The 27,656-nt window shown below is 37.7% G+C and overlaps 1 protein-coding gene across 3 annotated transcripts in view; it reads left to right on the top strand.

Annotated features, from left to right (window-relative positions):
• Positions 1-27,656, top strand: part of GLRB (glycine receptor beta) — a 69,391-nt gene that overhangs the window by 35,269 nt on the left and 6,466 nt on the right. For 2 of the 3 annotated variants that reach the window (XM_030865762.2, XM_060299887.1), the window contains exons 5-9: positions 10,006-10,235; positions 10,343-10,425; positions 11,992-12,132; positions 17,271-17,423; positions 24,796-25,088. In XM_030865762.2, the coding sequence (XP_030721622.1) occupies positions 10,006-10,235; positions 10,343-10,425; positions 11,992-12,132; positions 17,271-17,423; positions 24,796-25,088 (900 nt within the window). The remainder of the gene's footprint in view (positions 1-10,005; positions 10,236-10,342; positions 10,426-11,991; positions 12,133-17,270; positions 17,424-24,795; positions 25,089-27,656) is intronic. The other variant, XM_060299888.1, reaches the window with a different exon arrangement.

Here is a 27,656-nt window from a genome sequence, read left to right as displayed (position 1 = left end):
TCTCCATATTGTTTTCCATAGCAGCTGTACCAGTTTGCATTCCCACTAATAGTGTACAATTGTTCCCCTTTCTCTACATTCTAACCAGAATTTATCTCTTGTCTTTTAAAAAAAATTTATTGAAGTATAGTTGATTTACAATGTTGTGTTAGATCTCTTGTCTTTTTGAAAATAGCCAGATAGCATATTTCTTAAAAACAAAAGAAAACAAACAAAAAGACGCCTCCAAAAAAAAGAGGTTGGAAAAGCAGAGAGCCTTAGATTGTCTAAATATAAGATATATGTTCATAGAAACAGTATGATGAATAGTGTGTAAGTTGTGATATCAGACAGGCTTGTGCTGGAATCTGTTGTGTACTTGATGTGTTACACCCTAAAAAGAGTGAAAAAACTATAGAAATAAAGCAACAGTGTTTTGCATGACATAGTAACTCTTAGGAGTGGTTCACTGTTTGGTTGTCATGCATTTGCAAATTAACGTACTGTCAGGATAGAATCTCATCCTAAAGAAAATGAACCATTTATGTTTGTTAGCAGCTTCACTGTACGGTTGTGGTTTTGTTTATGAATAGCCCCCTGGAAATTTCCCCTATAAAGATCTGCTGAAATAAAGGAAGCCCTAAAATTTGGAAGCTTCAGTGTTGCCCAGAGCTTTCCTCTGCAGCTCAGATCTTTCTACTTTAACCGGCAGTTGCTTACTCCAGAAAACATAATGTAGAACACAGAGCTTGGGATGGGCGTAGCGTGAGGAACTGCAGACAGAGGTGGGGCAACTTCTGAAGGAGGAGGGCAGCCCTTTCCTCCAGTGTATAAAGTTCATTACCAAACAAAGAAGCCATCGAGGTGGTACACATTAACACTGCTGTAAGGACATTTTAGCCAATTCTGTTTGGAAAACATGCCTTCCTACTTATTTGTCTTCTAATTCCGAGGCTATTTTTTTTTAACACCTTTATTGGAGTATAATTGCTTTACAGTGGTGTGTTTGTTTCTGCTTTATAACAAAGTGAATCAGCTATAGATATACATATATCCCCATATCTCCTCCCTCTTGTGTCTCCCTCCCACCCTCCCTATCCCACCCCTCTAGGTGGTCACAAAGCACCGAGCTGATCTCCCTGTGCTATGCAGCTGCTTCCCACTAGCTATGGATTTTACATTTGGTAGCGTATAAGGGTAAGCTGGGACGAAGTGAGAGAGTGGCAGGGACATAATTCAGAGGCTAACTCGCTAAACTAAAATCAGTCTCACGTTTGTTCACAAACTGTAACTGTGTAGTGGAAGAAACAACGTCACAGCCATATTATACTCCTTAAGCCCTTCTAACCTCCACGGTTATGTATGTGCTCCTTCAGCTGGTTTCACAATCTCATTTTTGAGCTTCATGGTTCCTATTTCTCATGTCGGTGTGTTCGTTGGCATTCTGCTACCTTCCATTTCTGTAAGACATCGTTGTTAATGCTGTAAGTGATATTTACTGACTTAATAGCAGCATTACCCAAATCATCAAATAAATGTAATCATCCTCACTTGAAGTTGGTACAGCAGTCACTTGTATCAGTTTATATGCTACTGCTGGTGACTACTGAAATAAGACCTTCAAAACAAAAGAGTGGTTTGTTAGAGGCGAGGTGGCGTCTGCTCTATGGTTATACTGAAAATATTTGTTGATTTTTCCATTCAGTTCCAACCTCTGGCTTACATCAGTTGGTTTTTAGAATTGAAAATGTGAACTGTTGCACTTGTGGGGAAAATTAGGTATTAGGTTTATTGTAACGATCTGTACACAGACACTTTGCCTCATCAGAAGTACGTAAGAACTCTTTCATGGAAATAAAAGCCTGATTATACAATCCATTTTCTTTGGTGTAGACACGCTTTGTAATTATATTGAATGATTGTCGCATTACGATCCATGATCCTGCCAAGCTTTCTATGCCTTTGTGCTGCATGACCTTTTCAAGAAGAAAATCATATTTGGGATCAGCTAAAAGAGCTTAATTCTAGTTCTTGGCACTTACTTATCTTTGTTGTTTTAAAACAATTGGATTTTATGTATTTTCTTCTATATGTAACTTTAAATTTCTTTCCTTACAACTTGTCTTAGTTTACTAAGTTACTCTCTATCCTATTTCTCTTAGCTATATTATTCAGAAGCACTGGTGATCAGACATCATAAGTAAGAGGATTGTACAGCTGACCCTTGAACAACACGTTTCTGAACTGCACGGGTCCACTTTATACAGATTTTTGTCACTATAGTGCCATATACGTCCTACAGTATTACACGACCTACAGCAGTTGGTTGAATCCATAGATACAGAAGGGCACACAATAAAGTTACACGCGGACTTTTGACTGAATGGCGTGTCGGCACTACTAACCCTGCGCTGTACGAGGGTCAACTGTCTTAGACAAGAAGGAAGGATGAGAAATGTCCCAGTTTTATCTTCTCCTTCCAAAATTTGTCATTATCAGCTGGTACAGAAAAATTAAATTAATGGTGTAAACAGTGCTATCCAAATATCCTAACCTGTCAAAATGTCATAGAAATTATTTCTTCCCTTCTGTCTTTAACAGAAATATATTGGGCGCTTGCTAGATATCCAGTCCAGCAGACTGCAACTCATGTAGTTTATAGTTTAGGGTGGTCGCATTGTATCACCTAGCAGGCACTCCTAATAAAAGTGGAATGTTGACATAGGTCTAGAAAAATTTAAATATTCGTAGGGTGTGATTAAACAGTATTTAACTAAAAACTCTTAAAAATCACATATTGAGAAAAATAGATAAAGCATAACCTAAGAATTTTTACTGACATTTTGGTAGCTTGCAGTTCTTACATGAAATTTCTAACCTCACTAATGACCAAATTTAAATCCCTTTCACACCAGACTTTATAACAGCTCTGTTGACAGAACTTTAATTATGATGCTGCCGGATGCTATGAGAGTTGATTTTCTTTACTTCCTTGAACGCCATTTTTTTTTATCGTAATGTAAAGAAATCAAATGAGGAAACATCACGTATGTGAGAGTTAGGTAAAAATTACAAGTAACCAGAAGAGGTATCCTAACAACAAAACAGAACATAGATGAACAGTTCTTAATATTAAAATATCATTAATGAAACTAACCATTTTTAATGCCTTCTTGTGAAATGTTTTATTGCCTTGAATAAGTAGTGTAATTTGGGTGTTAATTGGTACTGAAAATCTTGGAGAACATCCATTTTCCAGATCATGACTATTAGTGTGCTATTTGGAATGAATAATGATAGTATTTGTCACCAAGTTCTTTCAAAACAATTAAGTAATTTCCCAGTGATAAAAGAGGTCTGTTTCTGATGGGAAGTTGTTTATTGCAAAATAAATGATAGAGCTATAAGTATAGTGATTGAATAAATGAAAATGAAAATAAATAGGTTTCTAAGTTAGTTATCTAGATACAGAGGCTTTGAAATGCCAATAAGTAGCAATTATTTAGAAATGCCCATAAAGCATGAACCAAAGCATACTAATTAATAATCTTTTATCTTTTAATGAATGTTAAACCAAAGCTATTAATTTAAATTGTGAAATTTTTAAACACTCTTAAAAGACGCATCAGCGTGCTGCAACTTGTATTGAATATAATACTATGTAGCTACACAACTAATAGAAAAGCATCTTGGAAGCACTTTCCTAATGAGATAATAAGACGTAATGACCAAGAATGATACAATGAAGTAACTGATTTCCAGTTTTTCAGTGATACTCATTGTAATACAACTCTGGAGTTCTACTCAGAAATAAAATTTGGAAAAGGATTACAGTAGAGACTCAAAGCTTATGGTATATTGAGCTTACATCAGTGCAGCTGAAAGCAAGAAGAGTTCATTTCAGGAGATGCTCAAAGCAGTTTCAAGATTTGTGACCTAGAAATGGATTACGGTTTAGAATAATCGTACGTCGATCACAGTACAGAGCAAACCCAATGAATTACGGTATAGGCTTGTTTTTTTTTTTTTGAGGCAAAAAGCCTATTCACCTCTATTACCAACATTATAAAAGAATAACAACATTAAGGATATATACTATCAATAATGAGACAAAATATTGATACTTGCCTAGTGCTTAACATAGCCAGATGAACTTTGTGTACTTTACATATGTTTTCTCATTTATTGCTGGTAAAAAGCCTGTGTTGTGGGTGTATCATTATTATCTTCATCTTCTAGATAGGCAACGTTGCTCATGTCCTAACTCTCTGTCATCTTGCTTTTATGTGCCACAGTGTTTTGCTGAAATCATCAGTGTCTCCCTCATTTGCTGAAAGTATTCAGTTCGACTGTACTTGACCTCTGGTGGCATTTATTGCTGTGGACCATCTTGAAGCTTTTGACTCTGGTTTGGTGAAATCACATTCTCAGGGCTTTCTTCTTTTTCTCAGACTTCTGAGAAAGCCAGCCCTTTAAATGCTTACCCTCCCTAGGGTTATTTTTTCCCCTGCATTCCTTCTCTAGGTAGGAATATTGGACAAACTCTTTCTTAGTCTTGATTTTTTGGGGTAGTGTTTTCAAGGTTCATTCATGTTGTAATATGTATCAGAATGTCATTCCGTTTTATGGCTGAATAATATTCCACAGTGTGTGTATATGTATATACCACACTTGTCTATCTGTTCATCAGTTGATGGGCACTTGGATTGTTTCCACCTTTTGATTATTGTGAATAATGCCGCTATGGAAGAGGGTGTACAAATATCAGTTGTAGTCTCTTGCTTTTAATTCTTCTGGGCATGTACCTAGGAGTGGAATTGCTGGATCATATGGTAATTCTATACTTAACGTTTTGAGAACAAAGCACAATTTTTAAAAAGTTAAAAACATGAATATTGTAAGGACATGTCAGTGATTTATTTAACTCATTAATGAGGGAACCAGCCAGATAGTAAAGCTGATTCAGTGGAGAATTCAGGAGACTGGAGAGAAAGAATGCTGCAATTAGGTTGCTAAATTAGATATACTTGTTAATGTTCTACAGGGCAATAAAGGCATACCTTTGGGAGTATCTGTCCTACCTGACAGAAATCATTTGTAATTTAGTAATCTTCTTGAAATGACATAATTGTACAGAGTCTGGGCCCTAATCTATAGAAAATGGCAAGTCAAACAAAGTTACATTTTCCTAGAGACTCAGACAACCCTTAGGTGGGCTTGTTAGATAGCATTTACTGTGATATTGAAAGGGCCATCTTTTTGCCTGTCTCCAAATTTTGGCTAACCTTTTATTTATTCCCTTTCCTTTTGTTGACATAATTTTTTGCATTTCCTTTTTTTAAGTAGACTTTATTTTTTAGAATAGTTTTAGGTTCGCAGCAAAAATGAGCAGAAGGCATAGAGAGTTCCTGTCGGCCCCTTACCCCTGGACGTGCAGTCTCCTCCACTGTGGATTTACTCCCCCAAAGTGGTCCTTTGGTTGCAATCGATGACTCTACATGGACACATCATCACCTAAAATCCAGCGTTTAGATTAGGGTTTGCTCTTGGCATTGTCCATTTGATGGGCTTTGACAAACATATGATGACATGTGTCCACCATTATGGTATCAAACAGAAGAATTTCACTGCCCTGGAAAACCACTGTCTTCTGCCTGTTCATTCTTCTCTCCCCCTAACCCCTGGCAACCACTGATCTTTTTACTGGCTCCTTAGTTTTGCCTTTTCCAGAATGCCATTATAGTTGGAATCATACAGTATGCAGCCCTTTCAGATTGGCTTCTCTCACTTAGTCACATACATTTAAGGTTCCTTTATGTCTTTTCACGGCTTGACGGCTCATTTCCTTTTAGTGTCGAATAATATTCCACTGCGTGATGGAGCACAGTTTATTAATCCGTCACCCACTGGAGGACATCTTGGTTGCTTCCAAGTTCTGGCAGTTATAACTAAAGCTACAATAAATACCTATTTGCAGGTTTTTGTGTAGACATAGTTTTCAACTTTTTTGAGTACTTACCAAGGAGTGCAATATGATACGAGTATGTTTAGTTTTGTAAGAAACTGACAAACTGTCTCCCAAAGTAGCTGTCATATTTTGATTCCCAGCAGCAGTGAGAGTTCCTACTGCTCCACACCCTCATTTCCATTTGCTGTTGTCAGTTATTTTTAGTCCCTTATAGTTTCTTTATGACTGCAGGAAACGTGTGTCCAGGTGCAAGCCCTGCAGCAAAGGGTCCCAGGTCCCAGGTCCCAGCCTGTCTCAGACATATAGAATAAAAAGAGGGTTGACTGTAGATGAAAACATTCTTGTATCATTTGTAATTTTGTAATTTTTCACACAGACAGTTTATTTTGTCAAGGTCTCTGATACTATCTAGGGCTTTCATCAGCTTTCAGCTGATTAAAATGCTTTGAACTTAATAAATGATAAATGACATGAGTATATTCTGGGATGGTGTGGAAACATTGATTTAGACTTCAAGAAGAATTTAGAAAAATGGACTTCACATGGAAAAACACTATTGCAATTGCTATAAAAATTTTAAAAGAAACATAATTTTGCGATACAGTTTTAGATGAGTTAACCATTCCATTTTGGAAATAGGTGGGAAGTAGAACAGTGCTCCCAAAAGAATGTGTGCCTGTGTGGAGATATCGAGGGGAGCTCGACATAATGCAGGCTTAATTCCTGAAGTTCCACCCCAAACATTGTAAGATGGCTTCTTTTTTAATTATGCAAAATATGCTGAAGTTAAAGGTTAGCGTTGCTTTAATTCCTGTCAGATATCTTTCTGATATTAAAAAAATAGTAATATAATTACTATTACTATAATAGTAATTACTATTACTAATAATAATTACTATTACTAGTACTATAATTACTATTACTATAATTACTATTATAATTATATCTAAAGATATAATATCTTTAGAAATTAATTACTAGAAGCAAAATGTAGTTGCTTGGGTCTAGATAAAGAATACCAATGAGATCTTAATATTTCTATCTCTACACATATGTCTCACCCTCTTCAAAGTAATAAGACCTAATATTAGGCTAACACAAAGCATCCAGTTTTAGAAGCCACACTGGTAAGGTTGCTTGGGAGTTGCGCCCAAGTAATACCGAAAGAGTCTTGTCAGTACATGGCAGTGTCTCAACTTATTTATTTTTTTATCCAGCCCCCTGTTTCTGGAGAGGATTTACAGTGTATAATAATAACAAAAATACAATAATTGAAACAGTACTAAATGTCAATTAGCTGCAGGGTTTAGCTTTCAGTTCCCTAGCTGCCAGACAGAAAGGAAACACGACAATAAGCTTACCTGGTACTTCCCAGTAACAGGAAGCATTTATGAGCACCAAGAGACCATTTTCACAGTATAAACTTCCAAAAATAGTCATATTTTTGTAAGGCACTTAGGCCAAATATGGCTAGCACGTAGTAAATACCTCTACAAAGGTATCATAGTCATATTTGGATGAGCAAATGAAAAATTAAAGAAAAATTCATCTTCAGTATTTTCATGTCATGGTTCTTGACCAAAATAAGGGACCATAGCTTTAATAATAAGCTTATAAAAGATACATCGGCAACCTCATCTGACCCTTAGGACACAGTATTTCATCATAATACCGTGAATGCGTATTTCAAATACCACAGCTTGAAGATGTAGTGTTTGATGGTTTACCTGGATAAGAAACAGTAGTTATACGAGGGTAATAGAATAGCTTTGACTGTATATAATTTTAGAATACCAGTCATTTTGGCCGATCATTACAGGAAAGCTTTTTAGCAAATAATTTGGAATTGGATACTGTTAAGTGCGCAAAGTAATGGCAAGTGTATATCAACCATGTGCTTTCGCGAAGCTAGCATACTAGGAATTTTATTTGAAAATGACCAGATCTATGGTGTATTTCTTCTTAAGTTGGGGGCCATGCATGTTTTTCTGGGATGAGAAAAACTTTGGTCAGGAAGCAGCATTGTGGCCACTGGAAGGCTTACCAGCTGATAGGCCTATGTCCTGGACATGTTTTGAGCTAATTTCTTTAGCTGTCACAATCAGATATGAGGTAACCACTTAAGTCCCATTATGAATTGTAAGATATGTGTATATTTGACAAAAAGTTAATGGAGCTGTGTAGTGCAGGTCTTCATCTTCCAGGGTCCTAGGTCTCCTTCACGTCCTCCTTGATTCCATGTTCGTTTGATTAGGAAAATGTTATTTTTGTTTTCCCTGCCAGTGGTACAGATATGTTCAGTGCCAGCTTACATAATTCTTAATTTATTTGACTTTTGCACTTCAAGACCATCTGCGTACGATTTTTAACAATCAATTTGTATTATGTGTTGAAGTTTATTTATTTATTAAACATGTATTTAATTGAAGTATAGTTGATTTACAATGTGTTATATGTGTTGCAGTTTTTATAAACATCAAGTTTAGCCGTTAGATGTAGGTAAGTTAAATCTTACTTCACTGTCTGTAGTTCAGGAAATATTTATTATCAGTATGTGCCTTACCCTCCTCTGATTACTATTATAGAATCTGAACATCATAGGAGAGAGAAAGTGCATTCCTCAAATTTTCCTAGTCACTGCACATTGCTTATGCTTTATTTTATATTTTATACATAAATAAAATGTGTGCATTTATGTTTCATATAAATATGTTAGGTCTTATTATTTAAAGAAAGATAATCTGTCATCTCTTCCCATTGAAACATTTGGATTTTGATTTGAAGTTTATGCTCTGATTCATTTGGATCATGCCAAAAGGCCATGGATAGATAGTATTTTGTGAATTTTGAATGGTTGAAAATAAGGATGCTGAGGCCCAATGTCATTTATGCCTCGAGCACTTTGGTGCATGTTCTGAGTTCAGCATATAAAATTAAAATAAAAAAACCTGAGCATCATGCCACCGTGCTGCTTTGGACTGTATATACCCCAGTAACCCAATGTGTGGCAGAACCTCATTTCACTGGCAAATATAAAATGTATTAAGGTATTAAACAATGTTTCCAGGTTCATCTATTCTTAGGATATACATGTCTTGATATAATCCAACTTTTACAAAGTTTTACAATTAAAACTTTGGAGATAGGCAAAAAACTGAAGAAAAATAATCAGCTGTTTAGGGGATTTCAAAACCTTTTCCTACTGGAGTTGAATATAACATTTACACATGTTTCATGTACGCTCATCTGGCAAAATCCAAATGTTATTTGACTACCTCTGTATAATCATTTACATGTATGAGTAGGCAAGGATCATTTTTCCTTTTCTTCCTCAAGTGTATATATAAAGTATGTGTTTTAAACATATATGGAGTTTTATTTTATTTTTATTGATGTACAGTTGATTTACAGTGTTGTGTTAGTTTCTGCTGTACAGCAAAGTGATTTAGTTATACTTATATACACACTCTTTTAAAAATTCTTTTACACGGTGGTTTATCCCAGGCTACTGAATGTAGTTCCCTGTGCTCTGCAGTAGGACCTTGTTGTTTATCCATCCTATGGATAAACAGCTTCCATCTGCACACCCCAAACTCCCAATCCTTCCCTCCCGAACCCCCTTGTAGCTTTATATACATATAAATTATTTTTGTAGTTTGCTACTTAGTAAGATACAAGTGAAATATTTTCTCTTGGCTTCTTATCTATTTTTAATGAAAATGTATCCTACTTTTGGGGGAAGAATAATGGCAGTATTTAGCAGTTCCTGTGCTTTTTTGACAATACCAACTAACCCCCTGGTATAATTGGTGTTTGTATTACAGTAAAGCAATTATTGGTAAAGTTCTATGACGACGTTTGAACTCGCAAGCGCTAAGAGGATGTCTGTAGAGAGTCTTAGAAAGACACGAGGGGCTTCTTATACCAAGCTATTGTGCTCCTTGTTAATGTTGGAAGAGCAAACGTATTTGTGCTGCTAACGATTGAACCCTTTTTATTCTGGTGCTGAACGCATTCTTAAAAATGGCAGTAAACACACGCACACGTAATTTTCCCAGGATTATAGAGTCAACATCTTCCTGAGACAGAAGTGGAACGACCCCAGACTGAAGCTGCCTAGCGATTTCCGGGGCTCAGATGCCCTGACGGTGGACCCCACGATGTACAAGTGTCTGTGGAAACCTGATTTATTTTTTGCAAATGAAAAAAGTGCCAATTTTCATGATGTAACCCAGGAAAATATCCTCCTCTTTATTTTTCGGGATGGAGATGTCCTCGTCAGCATGAGGTACTCTTTTCTCTCTAATATTTGTAGATTCATATTTTCCTTTAAAAATCAGTATACCACGGAGACATGTGTTAAACAACTTCTAAGACGTCTGTTTCTGCTTTCAGGCTATCTATTACTCTTTCGTGCCCTTTGGACTTGACCTTGTTTCCCATGGATACACAGCGTTGCAAGATGCAACTTGAGAGCTGTATGTAAATGAGACCCTAAGTCACCATAGGGATAAAAATGCTTAAAATTTCTAGGCAATACATGCTACTAATATCTTAGATAATAACGGTGAAACTAATGCTTTTGATTCCAAATAGACGTTAGAATAAGTTATTTAGGGAAATTATAGTTTTCCTTTTACTGTATTAATTTGTATACTAAGATAGATGAATTCTTTTGTTACCAGTTGATTTCAGTTGAGTTGCCGTAGGTGTAGGTGTGTACCCTTCTAACTCATTCCAATCGCCACCTGCATTTGAGTTAGTGATATAGGCAAGGTAAAGGAGAAAATGATGTCCTAATAACTTTTCTAATGTTAAAACCACATTTTTCAGAGCAGAAAATTTGGAAAACATTGAAAAATATTATCTAAATCCTACCAAGCATTCATTTTCTATGGACCTATAAAAAAATATTTTTTACAAAATTGGATTTTAGATTTTCTATATTTCTAGAATCATATATTTTTCAGTTTCTAAAAGAGGTACCAGGTGTAGTCATTGAAATGCTTATCTCTAAAATATAGTTATTAATTAATTTGCTATGAAGCTTGTCATGTGAAAATCAAAGTAGGAAATAAAACTTGAAAAACTAATACTAATGGAAGGACTCTTCAGCCTGAATACCCACATACTGTGACCTGTTCCTACACCTTATAAAATGTAGGTGCCTGCTTGATGACATGCTTTAAAGTCACTTAGTGGTTACTTGTTGTTGTTTAATTTACTGAAGCTGGATCCTAAATTTGAACAATATTTTTTGCTTTCTAACTATCATGTGAGATTTTGCAGATATAAGTGTATGTAGGTACACGTCTGTGTGTGTATTGTATATACGTGTGCCTGTGTGTCCATATGCATCTTTTATAAATAATTCCACATGTGTATATACCTTCAATTCTATTACTAGATACACTAAAGTACGGCTTTAAAAAATATAGGCGTGTAAGAGTTGAACGGTAGGCTACAACATGCTGTAAGCCCATGGGGCCCTTGAGTTGCAGCCAGGTTACCTAAGCCCACAATGTGGGTTCCAGGAGGCTCTAGTGATGGAGTGATGTCCATCTGAGGGGCTGTTTTATTGCTCTCCTCTGGCCATGCCACTCCTCTAGGGAAGTTGGTAGTGAATTCTTCAAAAAAACCCATTTTGGTGCTTAAGTTTCTTTAAAAATCTCCAGGTAGCATATTGCATGATTGTAAATGTGTACATTCAGAAAGCTGGTATCACTTATTTGCTACTTTTTCATTGATGACGGTTCAGAATTCTGACATAGACAGATGTACTACTGTTCATGCCCCCCGAGGATTTTTACCATCTGTGATATGCTGATTATTTTAGCTTGCTCTTTCTTTAAGCCAATTATCTGTAACTTGTGCTAATATTTTTATTAGTGGCCATAGATTTTACCTCTTTACATTTCTAACAAAAGTTTCATAAAAGGGCCTATTGTTTTACCATTTCTGTGTTTGATATCTGGATGTTAAAATGTTAAAGAAGTGTCCATAATTATATTTCAAACTGATATTTTATTTCCTTTTGTTTACAGTTGGTTACACAACTGATGACTTACGATTTATCTGGCAGTCAGGGGATCCTGTTCAATTAGAAAAAATTGCCTTGCCTCAATTTGATATTAAAAAGGAAGATATTGAATATGGTAACTGTACAAAATACTACAAAGGCACTGGTAAGTAATATTCTTTAAATTAAACACAACTAAGTCTTATTTCAAAGATTTGTTTCGATATTAAAATATGCTAGGGACAGAACAGAGAAAACTAGTTAAAAAATAAATTCAGTATTTATAAACATTATATCTATATGTTGATACATTTAAATCTTTCATAAAATGACATCCACTAAAGTTAAAATTTATTTTATCGCTAGATAGTTTTGCTTTTCTCTATGTAATTCCGGATAACAAGAGGTTTTCAACGTTTTATTTTATATGAACTCTCCAGGCAGTGGTTTTCTTAGATGTTGCCTAGAAATTCTGCTCTGACAGGATTCATATTAGGGCCAAACGTTATGGATATAAACAATGTAACCCATATATATTCGTCTGCTGTCTTTGGGGCGGGTTTTCATTGTTGGTTGACCCATTTTCTTAATTTTCAAAAAATTTGATCTTTATGCTGTGCAGGAAACAGTAAACACATGAAATAATTGGACATGAGTAAAAATTTGCCGTATAATATTCTTGATCTAGGTTATGGAACGGCCAGTTATGAAAACTCAACAAATTAACCTCACGCATTAAATCACGTCAAGCTTTACAGAAATGAAAATACAGTACTCACTGATCAATACTTTCATAATATGGTTAGTATTCAACCTTTGAGTCTCCTCTGGAGGTTATAGGTTATTGAAGGCTCTAGATATTAAATATAGTGCTATTTTCCTCAGCAATATAAATAAAAAGGTGAGTGACTTTTGACCAATACATTCACACTAATAATCAGTCTAACTTATAAATTATCACAAAATTCTAATTCTGTATCAGGAAGTAAATCATGACAAAGATATTCAGGAATAGATGTAATTAAAGTTTAAGTTTATTGCAACATTTATGTTGACTTTGCAAAAATAAAAACGTGTAGAGTAATTGTGGAAAATTTACTGAGATGAGATGTTTGAGCTGAAATGCTGCATCGTGACATCATCAAGGACAAAATATGATTTAAAACATACCTGTTGATTAGAATAAAAGATAGAGTGAATAGTTGCACATCTACGTTGTTGTAATAATAGATACAACACGGGCCAACTTAGAGATAACGTTAGTTTAAGCATCTGTTGTCATTGACCTTCAATTAAATTAACAGATTATGTAACATTTATATATAAATAGTCCCTTCTCTTGTAGAGCTTATAGTATTTTAGGACAAGAGACAAAATAAGCAAATACACTGCTGAAAGAATTATCAAAATTTTTAATGGAAAAACAGAGCTCTTAAAAATTTGACCATCAAAGTACTCCGTGAAGAAATCGTAGATACCTTGATTGTCAGATGTGGAAGTGATCGGTCGGCTAATGCTGAGCCAGCTCTTTTGTTGAACACATAAAATAACTGAGATGCAGGGTCAACGACTTCCTGAATGTCAAGGGCAAATCAGTGTCAGCTGTAACCTGGGCACAGTCATTCTCCTCTCTGTGACTCATGCAAATTGAGACTGACTACAGTTTTCAGGGATTTCTCACCTAGTAATGGAAAAAATAAACTTGAAAGCCAAGAGAAGTTTTCTGGAGGATTGATGTACAGAAACATTTAATAGATGGCTTTTTGAGTTCTTGCTATCTGTCAGGCATTGCTTTAAGCACTTTGCAGGAATTCTATCATTTAATCCTCACAACAGTCCTGTGAGTTCAGTGAGTGCTATTATATTTGGAAAATAGTTACCCACATCCAGATTATATGATTAACATTTCAAAATGAATAGTCTCTAAATTGTTGGAGAAACTTGAAATAGAGTTTACTGAAGTTTTTTAAACTTCATCTAGAGATGAAAAATAAAACCAGTAATTTTATTTCTAATTTTATGTAGTATAAAATCATGTAACAGTATTGAAAATCATGGGGTTATTCATTTTTTCACCTTTAAGCCCTGAACTTAAAATGTCTCGGGACTTCCCTGGAGGTCCAGTGGTTAAGATTTCACCTTCCAGTGCAGGGGATGCGGGTTCGATCCCTGGTCGTGGAGCTAAGATCTCACATGCCTCGTGGCCAAAAGGACAGAACATAAAACAGAAGCAATATTGTAACAAATTCAATAAAGACTTTAAAAATGGTCCACATCAAAACAATCTTAACAAAAAAGAAGCCTCTACTTGGGGACTCAGCAGTGAATAAAGGACAGATCCCTGCTGTTTTATAGATCCATATTCTTACGTGGCAAGCAAGTAAAGTAAATGTAATTCTTTTAGTCCTAAGAAGGAAATAAGAGGGTGTGCTGCGGTAGAGAGTATTTGGGGATATACTCAAGATTTACGATAAGTAAATCTTTCATAGATTTTTGTGTGTGTGTGGTATTTATTTTTTGAGTTATCATAAATAAGTCACTTATATCTCATTAGATACAGAAAATAAGAAAAAACTCATGGCTAACATAATAATAATGGGCACTATATTTCAGTAAACATGCTTTGTCAGTATTTATATGAATCAGTATATGGATATAAGAAAAACATTTTAATGTTTGGATAATACTTAGAAATGTATCTAAGGAAATAGAACATCCAAAATATATGGAATGCTTAGCAGTGCAGAATACTGGAAAAGATACAGAAAGCAACGTATAAAATGATGGCCAATATTTTCTTTAATTTGTACAAAATTATCCGAAATGGTGATTTGGCTTTAACTTTATTAAAAATTAGGGTTTTATTTATAATAGTAGAAATTACACAGGTGGAGAAATATATGGGTACACAAGTATAGAAAAATCTTTAAATTGGAAGCCTGAGTGAATAATAATCAAATAAAAGCTCACAGGAAATAGAAAGTAAATTGAATTTGCCAGTGAGCATTTATACCCATTAGCTGCCCACCTGCCCCTCATAAATGTAACAGTACCAGGAAATCAAAAAAGATCAAGGGATGTTTCTCATAAAAGTTTATGGAGCAAATCACTATGATATCCAGGCGTATATTTTACTGCTAAATGCATCCACGGCTTGGGAAGCTCCCCGGGGGGTGGCTTCAGATGAAGCAATCGGTTACTAGGCTGTCATCTAAATGTGGTGGATGGGATGCGCAAATGCATTGGAAAGTGAGCAACTTTATAGAAAATTGTTATAATCCTTGTGACAACCTAGGCTCCTAAAGATACGTAATAAGCACATATGTGTTCTTCCCCATTTCACAGGCACTAGGTGAGTGTAAAGTTACCTTGAGGGAGTGACACTCTTAGAAAGCAAGGTACTGCAGAACCGCGTGTAGGCAACGCTGTGGGCCTCCTTAATTGCAGCGAATGGGCTTAGGAAAGATTATGGTTTGGAAGTTTTGCACATGGTTGTTAGTTGGAAGCATATGTTCTCATTTGTCCAGGCAGGAAGTTGAGAGAAGAGGTAGGCACTGAAAAGGGAGGGGGATTTTCCATCGTTTTGCCTTTCATATCTTTTTAGAACCTGTGCACCATTTAAATGAATTGCCTAGTTTTAATGAACTTAAAATTTAAAAAAGACAAACACTCTGCATTGCTTGTCTTTTTTTTTTTTTTTTTTTTTTTTTTTTTTTTGTGGTACGCGGGCCTCTCACTGCTGTGGCCTCTCCCGTTGCGGAGCACAGGCTCCGGACGCGCAGGCTCAGCGGCCATGGCTCACGGGCCCAGCCGCTCCGCGGCATGTGGGATCTTCCCGGACCAGGGCAGGAGTCCGTGTCCCCCGCATCGGCAGGCGGACTCCCAACCACTGCGCCACCAGGGAAGCCCATGCTTGTCTTTTTTTGATATAATATGGAAACATTTGGCATAATTAGAATTTACTTAGTTCAAATCAACTATTTATTTTTGTTACAAATTAGCCCTAACATCTTTCTAATCCCTCCGAGGTATCAATGATTATTGGGAAAAGGATAGATTTCTAATCTAAGCTATTTGATAAAGGGTGAGAATAGCCATTCTTTGAAAGACCCTATTTGTGTGCAATTACTGCTCTAGATACTATTAATGAATAAATATGAAGATTATTCTAGCATCAGAAATATATACCTTCTTCCCAACTCGGAAAACTAGATAAGTACAACTTTTTAAACTAAAACACAGTAAAAAAGTAATATTGTCTTTTTCCCCCATAGTTATTTTATTTATGCACTGTCCATTCATTTGTCTCAGCATTTTAAAATAATTATGTACAGTTTAAGCTGAACGCAACTGAAGATATTTTAACGTTTTGGAATTCATGCATACCCTTCCTTTTGTTGAATGGGAAATGACATTTTTATCTAAATTGAACATTTTAAAAATTCATCTCAAACATCTGGAAACGTCTCTTGTATGCCAGTGCTGGGAGGCTATTTGTGTCACTTATTTTCTTTCTCCAGTCAGCAAAGGCTATTATGAGGCTGCCCATAATTTGTGATTAATTTGAGAGACTACTTGACATCATGGCAGTCCTAGAATGACGTGTAAGGGCAACGTCTGCTTCAGTCTCAGCCTGTGAAAGTGAAGCCCTTTCCCTCGATTCCAGAACATTTGAGGTCCTGGAGTGGAACCAGGGGAGACTTGGTTGGGATGTCCGATGTTTGCCTTTACAAACTTTTACCTGCATAGACTGGGAACACTCACTTACCCTGCTCGTGTTTACCTCCAAGACTGTCTGCACATTTTATGCGTAAATGGTAGCTCTGGTAGACGGTCATCCCTTCCAGATAAGAAGTGGTCCACGTGGCTGAAAATTATACTGACAACGTGTAATCCAGGCATGTTTCTTTTTTAGACTTGCTCTGCTCTGATTTGATGCTCCCGGTGGCTTCTTTAGATCTTTTGCTCCCAGAGGACCCAAGGATACTGGGAAGTTTAAGTCACTGCAAAATCTCGGAGCAAAGACTTAAAAGCCGGGACTGGCCATCCCAGAGCAGCACATGGTGTCTGTTTGTCAATCTCATAATGAAGTCGCAAGAGGTCGGGTGAAACAGGTCTCATCATGCCGTCCTCTTAGATCACGTAAAGGATACATATTTACAGAACCAGCCCCCGTCCTTTTTACGTGGAGTTCCCTTTGTGAAATTGCCTCAAGCAGGAGCGACCTGTAATTTCCGGGCACGATGTGATTTTGCGGTGGGATGTAGCGGGAGTGTCACTCTTGCCCGTGTCTGTCGCTGGCAGGGTACTACACGTGCGTGGAGGTCATCTTCACCCTGAGGCGGCAGGTGGGCTTCTACATGATGGGTGTCTACGCCCCAACCCTGCTCATCGTGGTTCTGTCCTGGCTGTCCTTCTGGATCAACCCCGACGCCAGCGCTGCCCGAGTGCCCCTGGGTAACGTGTTCCAGCCTCTCTCGGGGGGTCGCGAGTGTGCTGCATCTTTATAGAAATGACTGTATAATTTTGAAATTATACCAAATGATTTTGAGACAGTGAGTTTTGGAATTGATGGTAACCTTTTTTTTTTTTTTCAGACTTCCTTCAGTTCTTGACATTGAACTAGATTTTCTCCGTGTTTATGCATTCTATAATTAAACTAAGTTTTCCCTTTTTGTGTCCTTGGGGTATTTTAAGCAGTTAATCCATCCTACTTTGACTCTCATGAAATAATTATTAATAAGCGATTTTCACGGATAACGGAAGGCTAAAATCCCCAGTGGTGCCAAGCTTAAAAACAAATGACTATTTGGATAGAAATCTTTCTAAATCATATACTGTCTCATACTGTTCATCAGGGAATATGTAATAGAATTTATCTTTTAAACATGACTTTGCATCATTTTCCTAAACACTAGTTATTGTGTGCTGTACCACCAAGAGAGGCTAGAGAGAGGAAGGGCTGGTTAGGCCACGCTCTCCAGTTTGTGATGTTTAATGCTCTGTGACATAGAAACACCAATAGCCAGACTTGAAAATTCTGTCTCTATAGGGCTTAAATAGTCTCGGGTTGGGGAAATAATCGAGAGCCTTTCTTTTTTTTTTTTTTTTAATTAATTCATTTATTTATGGCTGCGTTGGGTCTTCGTTGCTGCACACGGGCTTTCTCTAGTTGCGGCGAGCGGGGGCTATTCTTCGTTGTGGTGCATGGGTTTCTCATTGCGGTGGCTTCTCTTGTTGCGGAACACGGGCTCTAAGCACGCACGCTTCAGTAGCTGTGGCATGTGGGCTCAGTAGTTGTGGCTCGCGGGCTCTAGAGCGCAGGCTCAGTAGTTGTGGCGCACGGGCTTAGTTGCTCCGCGGCATGTGGGATCTTCCCGGACCAGGGCTCGAACCCGTGTCCCCTGCATTGGCAGGCAGATTCTTAACCACTGCGCCACCAGGGAAGCCCTGATTCTGCTTTCTTAAATCCCACATGCAAGACATCTTGTAGATGGTATTTAAGGCGATGAGTGGAGTGTAGGTAGAAGAATCTCAGGGCTAAAGCCTTGGGATTGAGAAGATGAGGAACAGTCTATGTGATGTGGTTTCCTAGAATCCTGCCAAGTGGAGAAGGTGTGTCCAGGCGAGGAGAGTGACCAGCCAGCTGCCTGTAGGTCAAGGTTAGGGCTAAAGATTGCCCTTGGCTTTAGCAGCCTAGGGGGTCCCTGGGATCCAGAAGAGAGACAGTCTCCATGGAGTGAGGAGAAGCGGGAAGCCTGGTCGGAGTGACTCAGGAGAACGCAGGAGGGGGACCTAGAGCCCTCGGTGTAAACGGCCTGTTGGAGGTGGTTAGCTGCCCACAGGAGGGGAGGGTGGGGAGATAGCCAGGGGGGATGGGAGCTGAGAGTTTCTTGGTTTTGTTTTTCTAAGGGGCCAATCCACACACGTTTATTTTTGGTGGAAAACAACCGGTAGTGAAGGAAAAAATGAGAGTGGGTAGAAGTGCAGGAGCCGTGAGAGGGGATGGGAGGTAGGAAACGAGGGATTGGCCTTTGCTAGAACACAGTGCATTCGTCCACGGGGTCAGCAAACTCCTTCGGCGACAGTTTGAATAGCAAACATTTGAGGTTTCTGTTGAAATCCCGAAATCCGCTGTCATAGCGCTAAAGCAGCCTTAGACAATACATAGCTGAAGGGGTGTGGATATGTCCTAGTAAAACTGTATTTATAAAAACAGGCGGTGGGTCAGATGTGCCTGGTGCATCGGGTTGACTGACTGCTGGTCTGTAGCGTCAGGAGAGAAGGCAGAGCTGATGGGCACACGGCGAGATGCGAGGGCAGACGTGGTCATGGGGGCTAGCCCCTGATTTTGTTTTCTTAGTGAAATGGGAAGCCAGGTCATGAGTCGCAAGGGTGATGGGGAAAAGCACTGTGGTTCTGAAGGGAGAGAGACTGGTGAAGGGACTGGGGAAATACACCCTGATTGCCTGGTAGGATCGCGGACCTCTGGAGGTCAGTGGTGGTAAATTGAAAGTGGGATCAGTCAACATGTTGACTCATGAAAAGAAAACTAGGGACATGTTTAGGTTTTTGAGATTTATATGTGCTGTTGCGTGTGTTAATGTCTGGTTCTATCTTATTACCGAGTAGCATTTCATAGTACGGCTACACCACCGTGTGCTTCTCCATTAACCAGTTGTTGGGGATTGGGTTGTTTCCAGTTTTGGGGTATTATACGTGATGTGATGAATAATGGCGTACAAGGCTCTGTGTGGGCATACATTTTCATTACTCTTGGGCAAACACCTAGAAATGAAATTTCTGCATTTTATAGGAAAAGTATGTTTAACTTTTCTAAAATATTAGCGTAATGTTTATCAAGATAATGGTACCGTTTTGCCTGATTCGTACTCCTGTGTCATATACTCCCCAAATACTTGATTTTTTTTACTTCTTGTAGTGCCTTCGACCTTAGTCCAATGTTGAATACAGTTGTGAGAGATGCTTATTCCTGATTCTGGGTAGACATAGTTGAAGTATTCACTGTTGAGTGTAATAGTGGCTCTAGTTATTACAGATCTCTTAATCAGGTTGAAGAGGTTCCCTTCTCTTCCTAGTTGGCAGAGGGTTTTTATCATGACTGTTGACTTTTGCCAAATGCTTCAATGCTTTCTCTGAGTATATTTAAAGGTTTGTATGGTTTTTCCCTTTATTTTGGCAAATTTTACCAATTGATTCCTAGCTATTAGATGAGTAGATAAAATTATTAGCACAAACACGTTCATAACATTTGTTTTTCCTTTTCCTGTCTAGCTGTAGTGAAGTATTCATTCCTACGTACTGATACTGTTAAATTGTGAATTTTTTTTTTTTTTTGACCACTCTAGATAAAGACTTATCCGTTTTCTTGGTATTTTCAAAACATCAGCGTTCATTTCATTCATTTCTATCTATTTGTTTATTTTTCTTTTTCATTGATTTTGGCTCTTGTCTTTATTATTGCTTTTTACTCAGTCTGGATTTTATTTGATCTCTTTTTGATGACTGAAGTGGAAACTCAGATATCCGATTTTAGACCCTTCTTCTTTTCTAACATGGGCATTTAAAGTTACAAATTTCCCTTGTAAGTCCTGCTTTAGCTGCAGTGCACAAATTTTGGTATACTGTATTTTCATCTTCCTTCATTAAAAAAATAGTCTCTAATTTCCCTTGTGATTTCTTCTTTGGCCCACGGATTCTTTATATATGTGTAGTTTGGATTCCAAATATTTAGCGTTTTCATGAGTACTCAAATATGATTTGTTTTTAATTTTGTCAGGGAACATACTCTATGATTTCAATCCTTTTATGTTTACTGAGACTTCGCTAATGGTCCAGCCCAGCATATGTCTCCTGGCAAACATCCCATGTCACCTGCACTGTATGTTTGTCACTCTTGGGTGTAGATTTCTGTAGATATGAGTGGAGTCAGGTTGGTTGATAGTACTGTTAAAATCTTTTATGTCTTTTGTCTAGTTATTATAGTTATTGATGAGAAAGTTGTTAAAATCCCCAACTCTAATTATGGAATTATGCTTCAGGTATTTTGAAGCTCTGTGATTAGACCCACACATATATATATAATTTTATCTAAAAAGAAAAAAGAAATAATATTACTGACAGATTAAATATCAGGATATTCTGTCAATACGGCTATTTTGACCCAGTGTATCTTTCCTTTTTCTACTTTTTTTCCCCTACATTGTTCCAAAAGATTATGAAATCAATTTGCCAATCTTTTCCTTCTATGGCCCATAATTTTTATTTTCTAAAATTTAGGAGAAGAACATATATCATTTACCCTAGACTCATTTTGCTTTTTAAAATAAAATCAGTCTTGTGTTCTAGTTTTACTTTTCTTCCTATCTCTTTTTGATTTACTTTTCCCATTGCTAACAAGTATCAAAGCTTCCTCTGCGAACTTTAGGTAGACTTTGTCTTCAGCTATTTCTTTAAGTATAAAAGTAACTGTGGAGGTAACATCTTACACTTTTTACCCTACGTAAACTTTACTGTAACACATTCTTTTTCTGGTACATGAAATGGTTTAGTTGCTGCTAAAAAGGATTTTTTTAAAACAATACTTTTTAATTATAAATGTAAAAAGATGAATAATTCAGGTCGCAATTCAGACCTCTAGCAGGTCACACACAGTACCTTTCTTCCTTATTATAGTCTTTTCTTATCATCTGGAACAGTGGTTCAAGATCTTTTTGATTATGAGGATCTCTTTCAAAAATGTCAGATATTATTTCTGGATTCCCACATGGTAGTAACTGTAGTTTTCCTTTTAGTATCCTTTGATTAGAATGCTGTGCAATGATAACATGCTGATGTAATAATTTAGCAGTATTTCTAAATGAATTTTCATGTTATTAATCACAACTCCATATAAGAATTTGCTGCATAGTGTAGTTTGTCTCAGTATGGGATAAAGATGATTTCATGTTTAGACAGTAGCTGTTGGGTACAATTTCTCCTTGATTTGCTCTGTTGGTTCTATTTGTTGTTAATAAAAAATACTACCGGGACTTCCCTGGTGGTCCAGTGGTAAAGAATCCACCTTGCATTGCAGGGGACGTGGGTTCGATCCCTAGTTGGGGGACTGAGATCCCATGTGCGGCAGGGCAGCTAAGCCCACGCGCCACAACTACTGAGCTTGCGTGCCACAAACTACAGAGCCCACACGCTCTGGAGCCTGCATGAGACACTAGAAAGAGAAAACCCGCACGCCACAACTAGAGAGAAGCCTGCGGGCTGCAACGAAGACCCAACACAGCCAAAAGGAAAAGAAATAAAATAAATAAATAAATGAAATACAAAAAAATATCTCTACCTCCCCTTTCTTTTCCTTTTCTTTTTTCACCCTTTTTCTTGCTTTCCTTTTTCAGTCTTCTAGGTTTTGGTATTCCTCTTTTAGGCAATAGATTGCTAGAGTATATGCTATTAAAGAATTATTTTTCAGATGTTTCCTCTGAGATTGTCTGAACGAGAAATCTGTGGACATCCCATAGTCAATGGGAGTTCACTATCAATAGTGGTCTCTTAAATAAGGATTTTATCACTATAAAGTTCTTTCTGCATATTGATGAGCTAAACAGCTTTATCTTCACCCTGAATTCTTTATAGAAGTTTTTATTCAGGTTAACTATTTTATGTAGTTAATTTATTAATACTTTGATTTATATTATTTGTTAGCCATAACTTTTAGTAGATGTAGACCTCACGCCTGCTTATCAGAGTTGATAGCAATTTTACGACATACTCCCTGATTTGAAATCTAGACTTGGTTTGTTTTTGCATTAGGGAGAGAAAGTAACAAATGACAAATAAGGACTATATGTTTTAAACACGTTATAGAAAGATTATACCAAGAAGTCCTGGAATGTATTAGAGAGGTGCTCCATTAAGTGGGGATAATATATTAAGAACACAATATTGAAACTATAAATATCCCCATTTTTTTGAATGATGGGTTTCACATTTCTTTTTATTGGTTCATAATGTAGTAAAATTCAGGCAGCATTTCACTATGAGTTACTTAAACAATGACGTAATCTCATCTGAAGGCCATGTTAAGATAAGGCTGAAATATTTGTCCGGAGAAATATTTGCTCAGATTTCTTATTTTAGGATAAAAAAGCAAGTGGACGTTTCCTATTTTAATGTGATTTCCTGAAGACAAGGCACACAGTGAGGTCCACATTCTCTTCCTTCTCAACTGATCTCCATTTCCATTCTTACGTCTTCGAAATGATACAGATCTTATTGGAATTGGTCACCATGGTTTTTAACTTAACGCCTGGGATTATAAATATCTCCCAAATGTCCATTAATATCCTATTATTCTGAATCTTTCTCTGCTCCTTTGACCTTCTTTTTCTGATGCCTGAGCCTCTCTGGAGTCCCCTCCCTTTCCACCACAACCTCCCCTGAATGATACTGGCCAATCTGTCCTTCAAGAAGGTCCCGGGTGCCCTGTGCTGAGTCGTGGTCACCAGTTCTTTGTTTCTCGGCCTTTATCTGGCCTAACTCGGTGTTTTCTTTCCAAAGTCACATCTTTTCTATATTCTCCTCTTCCTATATTTCATGGGTATTTTCCCAGTCATTCTGTTTAGAAGTTTGTCTTAATCTTTTCCTTCTTCCTTTAAACAGTAATCAAGTTTTAAAAAATGTTTTCTCCAAAATCCTTTCACATTCATTGTATCCTTCATTTTCTTATTCTTTGTTTCTGCATCTCCTATATTTTTCTTTCTCAGTTTATTTTTTTATCCCTAGAAGAGTGACGTTATTGAAATATTCTCTTGATAATGTCATTTCTCTACCAAATACGATAAAAGATCCACTCTAGGACTTTGAAGGCCTTCTGTAATCTGGCACTATTCTCCATTTCATTCACAAAGTTGCTAATATATCAGGATAAAGATTCAGGTATACTACTAAATTTACTACAATTTGATACATTCTGTGTTATTGATGAGCATGAAATGCTATGGAAACACAGAGAATGGTGCCAATATATGCTACTTCAAGGCTTGTTTTTGATTGATTGATAAGCTGACATAACATTTGATTAAGAATAAAAAAATAACTTGGGAATATGATTTGCTAAATTAATGCCCATAGGTATAATTAACTGAGTTTAGGGCAATGTTTGAGAAGATCTTGTATTTTTATGTTACTTTTCACTTCCAGGTTAGAAAATGTTAAAACCTATATTAACTTTTAAAACATAGTCCTGTTCATTAGTTTTCTTCAGGATAGAGGATAATTACAATATAATAGTAATATATATGTGTGTGTGTATATATATATATATATATATGTAATATTGTTTCAATCTGCAGAAGTTATATTTTACTAAAAGCCTTTCTTTCTAGGAGAGAGTCTCTTAGTTCTTCAATATTAAAAAAAAAAAATCCCCAAAACTCCACACCTTTCAGGAGCCTCTGAAATGATGCAACTGGTGGAATATATATTTTTCAGTGTTTTAAATGATTATTGATACTAATATAGTGTTTCCCGTATTCCCAATGCAAGAGCAAAGAGAACCAAGTACATCTTTCATTATTAGGGTAATAAAAAATAAATATTTACTTTTTAAAATGTTAAGTGTTTACACACATACCACCCATATTCAATAATTCTTACATAAGAAGCAAGTACGTGGTATTTCTTCTACTCTTTGAGTTTTAAGGGGACCTGAGGGGCATTGAAAGTTATTGGAGGGGGATTTCATCAAAGAGCAGTGATTGTAGAACATTTCACGGGAGTAAAAGCAACTTGACTTCCTGTTTCTGTCCTGCAGGCATCTTCTCAGTGCTCAGCTTGGCCTCTGAGTGCACAACCCTGGCTGCGGAACTTCCCAAGGTGTCTTACGTGAAGGCTTTGGACGTGTGGCTCATCGCGTGTCTGCTCTTCGGGTTTGCGTCCCTGGTGGAGTACGCGGTCGTCCAGGTGATGCTCAATAACCCCAAGAGAGTCGAAGCGGAAAAAGCCAGAATTGCCAAGGCTGAGCAAGCAGATGGGAAGGGGGGGAGTGCAGCTAAGAAGAACACTGTGAATGGCACGGGCACACCTGTTCACATCAGCACCTTACAGGTAAGGACGACGTCGGCCAGCAAAGTGCATTCTGCGGGTTGAAAGGTTTGGTAGAATCGGTTCTCACTCGTTTTTCTCTCACAGATGCAAAGGGACTAAGCACAACCTACTTTTTGGAAAAGAATAGAAAACACTTAGGTCCAATAGTAACCGAGAAAAAAATCAACACTTTATCAAATTACTGGAGAACTTTCCGTGGAGTTTAAGGATGCTTCAGTTCCTTTGCTCTGATGGTCACCACTGAATGTGGAGGCCTTGCCCAAGTGACAGACCTTCCTACTCTTTCTCATTTGACAAACCTTTGCGAATGGCCAGGGGGCTGAAGGCTTACGGGGCCCACGTTCTTGAGTCAATCTCCCACCCATTCCCCATCAAGTTGGAGAGCTTCACAATGCTCATGTCAGGCAGGCTACTTCTTTACTGGGTGCCTGGCTCATAGGGAAACTATGCCCATGGCTTGGGTTTTGTCCAGCGCAGTGAGTAGCTAGAGAAGAACTGAACAGTTAAAACCCATGACCTTGCCTTGTCACTTGGTGATGGGTCTAAGAAGAGCGGACCATGCCTCTAGATTCAGGTACTGATACATCCTGGAGCCACAGACCACGTCATGGATTGAGGACAGTGGTCCACTCACTCCAGCATGCCTGTACTTGATGACCTCTAGTTGAGAAGACCCTAGGCCAGGGGACCATTTCCACTGAACGTAGCATGGTAAGTTCCACAAGAGACCAACAGGTCCAGACCATCCTACAGCCTTGGAAACCTTGCCTGCATCTGGCCCCAGACCATGTCCATTTGCTGACCGCCACTCCTACCAACACCTAGAACATTAGACACGGTTTTAGAGACAGAGGCAAGCAAACTGTTCTTACGTGATGCTGTCTGCAGGTCTTTTTTTATTTTTTTGGTTTTTGTGTGTGTGTGTGGTACGCGGGCCTCTCACTGTTGTGGCCTCTTCCATTGCGGAGCACAGGCTCTGGACACGCAGGGTCAGCGGCCATGGCTCACAGGCCCAGCCGCTCCGCGGCATGTGGGATCTTCCCGGACCGGGGCACGAACCCGCGTCCCCTGCATCGGCAGGCGGACTCTCAACCACCGCGCCACCAGGGAAGCCCTCTCACGTTTTAATTTGTATATTTAGATCATTTAAATTTAATGAACTTATTGATATATTTAGGGCTTCAGTCTATTTTTTTTTAATTTTATTACTATTTTTTATTGGGGTATAGTTGCTTTACAATGTTGTGTTAGTTTCTGCTGTACAACGAAGTGAATCAGCTGTATGTGTACGTATATCCTCTCCCTTTTGGGCCTCCCCTCTCCACCCCGTCCCACCCATCTAGGTCACCACAGAGCACTGAGCTGAGCTCGCTGTGCTATACAGCAGGTTTCCACTAGTTATCTGTTTTACACGTGGTAGTGTGTATACGTCCATCTCAATCTCCCAACTCATCCCCCAACCCCCATGTCCACATGCCCATTCTCTACGTCTGCATCTTTATTCCTGCCCTGCAAGTAGGTTCATCTCTACCATTTTTCTAGATTCCACATATATGCATTAATATACGATATTTGTTTTTCTCTTTCTGACTTACTTCACTCTGTATGACAGACTCTGGGTCCATCCACGTCTCTACAAATGACCCAATTTCGTTCCTTGTTATGGCTGAGTACTACTCCATTGTATATATGTGCCACATCTTCTTTATCCATTCGTCTGTCGATGGACACTTAGCTTGCTTCCATGACCTGGCTATCGTAAATAGTGCTGCAATGAACATTGCGGTGCACGTGTCGTTTTGAATCATGGTTTTCTCAGGGTGTATATTTTGTGTCCTATTTGTTCTATTTTTAATCTCTTTCTTCTTTCTCCTTCTTCCACGTGGACTGCTTGAACAGCTCCTAGAATGACATTTTGAGTTTCCTGTATTGTTTGTAAGCATGTCACTCTCTTGCTTGGAGGCTGCTCCAGGTGTCCCATTATATACACATAACTTTATCACAGTTTCCTGATGTGACTCTGTTACCACTTTGTGTGATGTGTAGAAATGCTACCTGCCTTTAACACCTTTTGCTTTCCTCTTCACATGACAAAATTATTGTAAATACTTCTTAGAACCTAATTAGAAAGTGTTACACTTTTTGTTTCACCATCACACATAATTTGGAAAACTCAGAGAGAGAAGAAAAGTTTATTGTATTTGCGCCTATTTTTGTTTACTTTGATCTTTCTTCCATTCTGATATTCCAAGGTTCTATCTTTTATTGTTTCTTTCCTTTTAGAGAATTGCCTTTATCCATTATTTTGGGTAGCGCTGCTGGTAACAGATCCTCCTAGCTTCCTTCATCTGGGAATGTCTTGGTTTCCCTTCATTCCCAAAGGATCTCTTCACTGGGAATAGGATCCTTGAAAGTTCTTTTCCTTTGACACCTAAAAAGTATTGTGCCCATTCCTTCTGGACTCTGTGGCTTCTGAGAAGAACTCTGCTTCATTCACACTGTTTTTCTCCTTTAAGTAAAATGTCATTTTTCTCTGGCTGCTTTCAAAATTTTTTTTTTTTTTTTTGC

Source organism: Globicephala melas, chromosome 5 (genome assembly GCF_963455315.2).
Source record: "Globicephala melas chromosome 5, mGloMel1.2, whole genome shotgun sequence".
Taxonomy (NCBI): Eukaryota; Metazoa; Chordata; class Mammalia; order Artiodactyla; family Delphinidae; genus Globicephala; species Globicephala melas.
This window is presented reverse-complemented; position numbering and strand designations above follow the sequence as displayed.